The sequence below is a fragment of the Arachis hypogaea genome, chromosome 14 (assembly GCF_003086295.3).
Source record: "Arachis hypogaea cultivar Tifrunner chromosome 14, arahy.Tifrunner.gnm2.J5K5, whole genome shotgun sequence".
Classification (NCBI taxonomy): domain Eukaryota; kingdom Viridiplantae; phylum Streptophyta; class Magnoliopsida; order Fabales; family Fabaceae; genus Arachis; species Arachis hypogaea.
Window position 1 is genome coordinate 121,199,013 of NC_092049.1, and position 9,448 is coordinate 121,208,460.

The following is a 9,448-nucleotide window of genomic DNA, read 5'->3' on the forward strand; positions in this document are numbered from 1 at the left end:
ACGACCCAGTGCACTTGCTGGTTAGTTGTGCAGAGTTGTGAAAAGTGTAATCATAATTTCGTGCACCATAACACTACGTAGTCAGGGTCAGCACCGACGCAGCCGTAATAGGGGTCACCACTGGGGCAGCCAAGCCTAGTTTGAAAGCTGATCATGGTGGCCTCCTTCACCGCCAGAATACACTTTCCCTCGGCTGTATAGCTAACAATGCTTATACTCGTCTGCCAGATTTTTGAAGTACCTGTCAGATATATCTCATTCATCTGGCTCGGCGGTCCAGTTTCCAACTTGGTTTTCAAGGCCATCCTTGGTTACTACAGCTGCCATCCTTTTATCCATGCCGGTGCCGTTGCCTTATTAGAGCTTTTTTGATGATTGCCTTCTCCAAAGACATTGGCTATGCCTTTTGAGATTCACTCTCCTATACGGAACCTTGGCCACGCACCATAGTCCTCTTTATGATTGGGTTCTGGATGTTGGACACGTCAATTAACATGATCTAAGTCCCCTGCCAATATTTCCTTGGTGACCTTACGGCTAGCGACTAACGAAAAATCCGACTGCCAAACAGGCTCTTCACATTTCTCATGGCAGTGAGAAGCGTGTTGGGTTACTTGGCCACGTACCTTCAGAGATTTTTGACAATGTTACCATTCACGATTACAAAAGCATGTGACCCTATCTGCGCAAACGTGAAAGGCGGTTTATTTTTGTCGATGCTCCTTCTAGTGTACTTGATGGGTGTGGCTCTTTTTTGCGTCAAGGAAAAGCAGGTATTACTTGAGGACTCAAGTGAGTGGAGAAAGGAAGATGATAGATTGACGGTGGTCACATATTTTTGCGAAATGTAAGGGATGATGAAAGGGTTAAAGAAGCCGATGTTGTCGCTCATGACAATTACATCAATAAATTGGTTGGCGTGGTCAATGATCTTCATATACATCTCTGATTGGATGGGGAGGAAGGTGTACGGTGAGAAGCTTGGGATTAAGGTTGACACAGTGTATGACACAGGCTACCGGTATAGAAATTGTGGTCTTATGCTAACTTGGTTGGTTATGGGTGCTATGTCCTTGGCTGTGGTACCCATTGCACGTGCGTTTGGTGGCACCAAAAATGTTTGGGAAGCTGGAAATTTTATCCTTGTTGGTGGCTTGGCTATGACAGTTTACATCAGCAAGCTAGCTAAAGACGAGCGGCTCGAGCGCCATGTTGAACTCCTCTTCTAAGATCGTTATCCCCCAACACCATCTGTGCTGAGGTTTTGAGCTTCTTCGACATTCTTGGCATTCCCCTTGCAGTAATTGATAATATATTTTTATGGTATCAAATACAAATTGCATGCCATATTAGGATATATTATTGTCTTAAATGATTATTCTTTTTGGCCTCAATAAAATTGGCCTTGTGGATTTCTTATTTTTAGGATTTAGCCAAATTAACCGGTTAACATGGCTAAAACCTACAAATAAGAAATTCACATGGTCAATTTTATTGAGGACAAAATGAATAATCATTTAAGAAAAGAATATATCGAAATATGGCATACAATTTGTATTTGATACGATAAAAATATATTATTAAATACCACAAGGAGAATGCCGAGAACGCCGAAGAAACTCAAGACCCCAATCCGGAGGGCGTTGGAGGGGTAACGATAATAGAAGCGGAGGTCAACATGGCACTTGAGCCGCTCGTCTTTAGCTAGCTTTCTTATGTAAACCGTCATAGCCAAGCCACCAGCAAGGAAAAACTTTCCAGCTGCCCAAATGTTTTTGGCACCACCAAGCGCACGTGCAATGGGTCCCACAATTAAGGACGTAGCACCCAAAACCAACCAAGATAGAATAAGACCACAATTTTCATATTGGTAGCCTGTGTCACGCACTGTATGCACTTTAATCCTATGCTTTCCACCATACTCCTCCTTCCCCATCCAATAAGAGATGTACATGAAGAACATTGACCATGCTAACCAGTTCCTTGTTGTTACCGCAATCAGCGATAACATTAGCTTCTACAGCCCCTTCATCGTCCCTAACATTTCCCAGAAACATGTAACAACTGCCCATCTATCGTCTTCCTCTTTCCGCTCGCGTGACTCCTCAGGTAAAACCTGCTTATGCTTGACACAAGACAGAGCCACACTCGTTTAGGACACTAGAAGGAGCATCGAGAAGAATAAACAGCTTTTTAAGTTTGCGCAGATAGGGTCACGTGCTTTTGTAATTGTGAATGTGAACATTGTCGGGAATCTCTGAGGGAACATGGCCAAGTAGCCCAGCACGCTTCCCACTGCGATGAAGAATGCAAATAGCGTATTTGCCAGTTTGATTTTTCGTTGGTTGCTGGCCTTGAGGTCACCAAGGAAGGCTCAACAGGGGACTTGGATCAAGTTGATCGACGTGTCTAACATCCAGAACCTGATCACTAAAATGGCTATAGTGCGTGGCGGAGGTTCTATGTCAGAGAGGGTGTCTCAAAAGGCGTAGCGGATGTCTGGGGTGGTGCCAATCATCAAAAGAGCCATGGTGAGGGCAACGACCCCAGCAAGGATAAGAGGACGGTGGCACTCAAGTTTACAGGTGCATCGGCTACTATAATAACCGAGGATGAGGTCGAGAACCAAGCAAGAAACGGGGCTTCCGAGCCAGCGAAAGAGATCAATCTGATAAGTACTCCAAAAATCTGGCAGGCGGGTATTGGCATTGATAGCTGTATAACCAAGGCAAAGTGGATTCCGACGGCGATGGAGGCTACCATGAACAACTTCCAGACTAGGCATGGCTGCGCCGGTGGTGACCTCAATTCCGGCTGCACCGGTGCAGACCCCGATTCTAGCTACGCCAGTCTCATGACTATGTAGTGTTAGGTTCGAGGGAGTGTTTGATGGAGAACGCGTTTGAGGGATTCGAAGAGTACATTCGAGGGATGAAAAGTCTGTTTGACAGAGAGAGACAGAGGTGTTCGAGGGATAGAGTGTGTTTGACAGAGAGAGACAAAGGTGTCAAACACATCTCCATCCCACGAACACCTCTGTCACTTTTCTTCAAACACACTCTCACCTCTGTCTCTCTCTATGAAACACCCTATCCATCCTTCGAACACCTCTGTCACTTTCCCTCAAACACACTCTCACCTCACTCTCTGACAAACACACTCTCTATCCCTTGAAGACCTTCCTGTCTCTCTCTGTCAAACCCATTTTCCATCCCTTGAATGCGCTCTCTGCATCTCTCGAATGGGCTCTCCGTTAAACACTCTCTCCATCCCTTAAATGTAACACTACGAAGTCATGAGACCGGCGCAGCTGGAGTCGGGGTCAGCACCGATGCAGCCGTAATATGGATCACCACTGGGGCAGCCAAGCCTAGTTTGAAAGCTGATCATGGTGGCCTCCATCGCCGGCGGAATACACTTTCCCTCAGCTATATAGTTAACAATCTTTATACCCGTCTGCTAGATTTTCGAAGTACCTGTCAGATGGATCTCATTTGTCTGGCTTGACGGTCCCGTTTCCAACTTGGTTTTCGAGCCCATCCTTGGTTACTACAGCAGCCGATGCACCTGTAAACTCGGGCGATACCGTCCTTCTATCTATGCCGGTGCCATTGCCTTATCAGAGCTCTTTTGATGATTGGCTTCTTCGAAGACATTGGATATGTCTTTTGAGACTCACTCTCCGGTACAGAACCTCGGCCACGCACCATAGTTCTCTTTATGATTGGGTTATGAATGTTGGACACGTCGATTAACATGATCCAAGTCCCCTGTCGATATTTCCTTGGAGACCTTGCGGCCAGCGACCAACGAAAAATCCGACTGCTAAACACGCTCTTCGCATTTTTCATGGCAGTAAGAAGCGTGTTGGGTTACTTGGCTACGTACCTTTAGAGATTTCCGACAATGTTACTGTTCTTGCCCTGGGTCGAGATGTACGACCTGGGCTGATTGAAGACAAGTCGACCGACCTCTTCAAGTCAGGATTACCTGACCTCTTCTCAAAGAGCTTGGCCAAATCGCCAGAAGAGTCCAAAGAGGGCCCGAAGGAACCCAGCCTAAATCTAAAGGCAATTAAATCCTAGAAAGATAAAGGCGGTTCCCCTTAAAGATAAGATGACCCCACTCAAAGATAAGATAAGATAGTTAGAAAAGGTCACTCTACACCATTATAAATACACTGGAGCACCCAGGTATAACCCATACTCTGATTAAACTAAAAACCTGCCTAAAGAACGCGCTAACTTAAGCGTCAGAGTCTCTTGCAGGTACCACTATCCACCGGTGATGTAGGATCAGTATCATCACCAAATCCAATGAGTTGGACACGTCAGCTCCGACTACCAACTCAGATCTCGTTCGGATTGATCTACAGCTTCAGGTAATCCCGGGAACAGTTACCATTCACGATTACAAAAGCATGCGACCCTATCTGCGCAAACGTGAAAGGCGGTTTATTCTTGTCGATGCTCCTTCTAGTGTCCTTGACGGGTGTGGCTCTTTTCTGCATCAAGGACAAGCAGGTATTACTTGAGGACTCAAGTGAGCGGAGAGAGGAAGATGATAGATTGATGGTGGTTACATATTTTTGCAAAATGTAAGGGATGATGAAAGGGTTAAAGAAGCCGATGTTGTCGCTCATGACAATTACATCAATAAATTGGTTGGCGTGGTCAATGATCTTCATGTACATCTCTGATTGGATGGGGAGGAAGGTGTACGGTGAGAAGCCTGGGATTAAGGTTGACACAGTGTATGACACAGGCTACCGGTATAGAAATTGTGGTCTTATGCTAACTTGGTTGGTTATTGGTGCTATGTCCTTAGCTGTGGTACACATTGCACGTGCATTTGGTGGCGCCAAAAATCTTTGGGGAGCTGGAAATTTTATCCTTGTTGGTGGCTTGGCTATAACAGTTTATATCAGCAATCTAGCTAAAGACGAGCGGCTCGAGCGCCATCTTGACCTCCGCTTCTAAGATCGTTATCCCCCAACACCATCTGTGCTGAGGTTTTGAGCTTCTTCGACATTCTTGGCATTCCCCTTGCAGTAATTGATTATATATTTTTATGGTATCAAATACAAATTGCATGCCATATTAGGATATATTATTGTCTTAAATGATTATTCTTTTTGGCCTCAATAAAATTGGCCATGTGAATTTCTTATTTTTAGGATTTAGCCAAATTAATCGGTTACCATGGCTAAAACCTACAAATAAGAAATTCACACGGTCAATTTTATTGAGGATAAAATGAATAATCATTTAAGAAAAGAATATATCAAAATATGGCATAGAATTTGTATTTGATACGATAAAAATATATTATTAAATACCACAAGGAGAATGCCGAGAACGCCGAAGAAGCTCAAGACCCCAATCCGGAGGGCGTTGGAGGGGTAACGATAATAGAAGCAGAGGTCAACATGGCGCTCGAGCCGCTCATCTTTAGCTAGCTTGCTGATGTAAACCGTCATAGCTAAGCCACCAGCAAGGATAAAATTTCTAGTTGCCCAAATATTTTTGGCGCCACCAAGCGCACATGCAATGGATCCCACAGTTAAGGACGTAGCACCCATAACCAACCAAGTTAGCATAAGACCACAATTTTCATATTTGTAGCCTGTGTCACGCACTGTATGCACTTTAATCCTAGGCTTCCCACCGTACTCCTCATTCCCCAACTAATCATTGATGTACATGAAGAACATTGACCATGCCAACCAGTTCATTGTTGTTACCGCAATCAGCGATAACATCGGCTTCTACAGCCCCTACATCATCCCTAACATTTCCCAGAAACATGTAATAACCGCGCATCTATTGTCTTCCTCTTTCCGCTCGTGTGACTCCTCAGGTAAAACCTGCTTATCCTTGACACAGGACAGAGCCACACTCGTTTAGGACACTAAAAGGAGCATCGAGAAGAATAAACAGCTTTTCACGTTTGCACAGATAGGGTCACATGCTTTTGTAATTGTGAACGTGAACATTATCGGGAATCTCTGAGGGAACATGGCCAAGTAACCCAGCACGCTTCCCTCTGCGATGAAGAATGCGAATAGCGTATTTGCCAGTCTGATTTTTTGTTGGCTCCTGGCCTTGCGGTCACCAAGGAAGGCTCGGCAGGGGACCTGGATCAAGTTGTTCGACGTGTGCAACATCCAGAACCTGATCACTAAGATGGCTATGGTGCGTGGTGGAGGTTCTATGTCGGAGAGGGTGTCTCAAAAGGCGTAGCGGATGTCTGGGGTGGTTCCAATCATAAAAATAGCCATGGTGAGGGCAACGGCACTAGCAAGGATAAGAAGACGGTGGTGCTCGAGTTTACATGTGCATCGGCTACTATAGTAATCAAGGATGAGGTCGAGAACCAAGCAGGAAACGGGGCTTCCTAGCCAGCGAAAGAGATCCATCTGACAAGTACTCCGAAAATCTGGCAGGCGGGTATTTGCATTGATAGCTGTACAACCAAGGCCAAGTGGATTCCGACTGCGATAGAGGCTACCATGAACAACTTCCAGACTAGGCATGACTGCGCCGGTGGTGACCCCGATTCTGGCTGCGCCGGTGCAGACCCCGATTCCAGCTACGCCAGTCTCATGACTATGTAGTGTTAGGTTCGAGGGAGTGTTTGACAGAGAGCGCGTTGGAAGGATGCGAAGAGTGCATTCAAGGGATGAAAAGTCAATTTGACAGAGAGAGACAGGGGTGTTCGAGGAATAGAGTGTGTTTGATAGAGAGAGACAAAGGTGTCAAACACATCTCCATCCCATGAACACCTCTGTCACTTTCCGTCAAACACACTCTCACCTCTGTCTCTCTCTATGAAACACCCTATCCATCCCATGAACACCTCTGTCACTTTCCCTCAAACACACTCTCACCTCACTCTCCGACAAACACACTCTCTATCCCTTGAAGACCTTTCTGTCTCTCTCTGTCAAACCCATTTTCCATCCCTTGAATGCGCTTCCCGCATCCCTCGAACGAGCTCTCTGTCAAACACTCTCTCCATCCCTCAAATGTAACACTACGAAGTCATGAGACCGTCGCAGCTGGAGTCAGGGTCAGCACCGACGCAACCGTAATAGGGATCACCACTGGGGCAGCCAAGCCTAGTTTGAAAGCTGATCATGGTGGCCTCCATCGCCACCAGAATACACTTTCCCTCAGCTATATAGCTAACAATCCTTATACCCATCTGCTAGATTTTCGGAGTACCTGTCAGATGGATCTCATTTGTCTGGCTCGGCGATCCCGTTTCCAACTTGGTTTTCGAGCCCATCCTTGGTTACTACAGCAGCCGATGCACCTGTAAACTTGGGCGATACCGTCCTTCTATCCATGCCGGTGCCATTGCCTTATCAGAGCTCTTTTGATGATTGGCTTCTTCGAAGACATTGGATATGCCTTTTGAGACTCACTCTCTTGTACGGAACCTCGGCCACGCACCATAGCCCACTTTATGATTGGGTTATGAATGTTGGACATATTGATTAACATGATCCAAGTCCCCTGCCGATATTTCCTTGGAGACCTTGCCGCCAGCGACCAACGGAAAAATCTGACTGCCAAACACGCTCTTCGCATTTTTCATGGCAGTGAGAAGCGTGTTGGGTTACTTGGCTACGTACCTTCAGAGATTTTCGACAATGTTACTGTTCCTGCCCTGGGTCGAGCTGTATGACCCGGGCTGATTGAAGACAAGTTGACCGACCTCTTCAGGTCAGAATTACCCGGCCTCTTCTCAAAGAGCTCGGCCAAATCGGCAGAAGAGCCCAAAGAGGGACCAAATGAAGGAACCCAGCCCAAATCTAAAGGTAATTAAAGTTTCAAAAGATAAAGGCGGTTTCCCTAAAAGATAAGATGACACCACTCAAAGATAAGATAGATTATCTCCAGAAAAGGTCACTCTACACCATTATAAATACACTGGAGCACCCAGGTATAACCCATACTCTGATTATACTAAAAACCTGCCTAAAGCACGCGCTAACTAAAGCATCAGAGTCTCTTGCAGGTACCACTACCCACCGGTGATGTAGGATCAGTATCATCACCAAATCCAATGAGTCGAACACGTCAGCTCCGACTACCAACTCAGATCTCGTCCGGATTGATCTACAGCTTCAGGTAACCCCGGGAACAGTTACCATTCACGATTACAAAAGCATGCGACCCTATCTGCTCAAACGTGAAAGGCGGTTTATTCTTGTCGATGCTCCTTCTAGTGTCCTTGACGGGTGTGGCTCTTTTCTGCATCAAGGACAAGCAGGTATTACATGAGGACTCAAGTGAGCGGAGAGAGGAAGATGATAGATTGATGGGGATTACATATTTTTGCAAAATGTAAGGGATGATAAAAGGGTTAAAGAAGCCGATGTTGTCGCTCATGACAATTACATCAATAAATTGGTTGGCGTGGTCAATGATCTTCATGTACATCTCTGATTGGATGGGGAGGAAGGTGTACGGTGAGAAGCCTGGGATTAAGGTTGACACAGTGTATGACACAGGCTACCGGTATAGAAATTGTGGTCTTATGCTAACTTGGTTGGTTATGGGTGCTATGTCCTTGGCTGTGGTACACATTGCACGTGCATTTGGTGGCGCCAAAAATCTTTGGGGAGCTGGAAATTTTATCCTTGTTGGTGGCTTGGCTATGACAGTTTATATCAGCAATCTAGCTAAAGACGAGCGGCTCGAGCGCCATCTTGACCTCCGCTTCTAAGATCGTTATCCCCCAACACCATCTGTGCTGAGGTTTTGAGCTTCTTCGACATTCTTGGCATTCCCCTTGCAGTAATTGATAATATATTTTTATGGTATCAGATACAAATTACATGCCATATTAGGATATATTATTGTCTTAAATGATTATTATTTTTGGCCTCAATAAAATTGGCCATGTGAATTTCTGATTTTTAGGATTTAGCCAAATTAATCGGTTACCATGGCTAAAACCTACAAATAAGAAATTCACACGGTCAATTTTATTGAGGACAAAATGAATAATCATTTAAGAAAAGAATATATCGAAATATGGCATACAATTTATATTTGATACGATAAAATATATTATTAAATACCATAAGGAGAATGCCGAGAACGCCGAAGAAGCTCAAGGCCCCAATCCGGAGGGCGTTGGAGGGGTAACGATAATAGAAGCAGAGGTCAACATGGTACTCAAGCCGCTCATCTTTAGTGAGCATGCTTATGTAAACTGTCATAGCCAAGCCACCAGCAAGGATAAAACTTTCAGTTGCCCAAATATTTTTGGCGCCACCAAGCGCACGTGCAATGGGTCCCACAGTTAAGGACGTAGCACCCATAACCAACCAAGTTAGCATTAAACCACAATTTTCATATTGGTAGCCTGTGTCACGCACTGTATGCACTTTAATCCTAGGCTTCCCACCGTACTCCTCCTTCCCCATCCAATC

The 9,448-nt window shown here is 45.3% G+C and overlaps 2 protein-coding genes across 2 annotated transcripts; both read left to right on the top strand.

Annotated features, from left to right (window-relative positions):
- Window positions 1–854: 854 nt before the first annotated feature.
- Window positions 855–1,229, top strand: LOC140178700 (sucrose transport protein SUC7-like). The gene has a single exon (XM_072215927.1). The coding sequence runs from the start codon at window positions 855–857 to the stop codon at window positions 1,227–1,229; it is 375 nt and encodes a 124-aa protein (XP_072072028.1).
- A 6,277-nt stretch (window positions 1,230–7,506) lies between these two features.
- On the top strand, window positions 7,507–8,736 carry LOC112743067 (putative sucrose transport protein SUC6). Its single transcript, XM_025792291.1, has 3 exons — window positions 7,507–7,686; window positions 8,133–8,280; window positions 8,360–8,736. The coding sequence occupies exons 1-3, from the start codon at window positions 7,507–7,509 to the stop codon at window positions 8,734–8,736; spliced, it is 705 nt and encodes a 234-aa protein (XP_025648076.1).
- The last annotated feature ends 712 nt before the right edge of the window (window positions 8,737–9,448 follow it).

Bases quoted from the DNA above. Each gene is read 5' to 3' on its own strand.
- LOC140178700 (XM_072215927.1), top strand. From the start codon at position 855: ATGATGAAAGGGTTAAAGAAGCCGATGTTGTCGCTCATGACAATTACA.
- LOC112743067 (XM_025792291.1), top strand. From the start codon at position 7,507: ATGATCCAAGTCCCCTGCCGATATTTCCTTGGAGACCTTGCCGCCAGC. The intron at 7,687-8,132 runs GTATGACCCGGG...ATTGATCTACAG, and splicing joins TTCCTGCCCTGGGTCGAGCT to CTTCAGGTAACCCCGGGAAC. The intron at 8,281-8,359 runs GTATTACATGAG...GCAAAATGTAAG, and splicing joins TCTGCATCAAGGACAAGCAG to GGATGATAAAAGGGTTAAAG.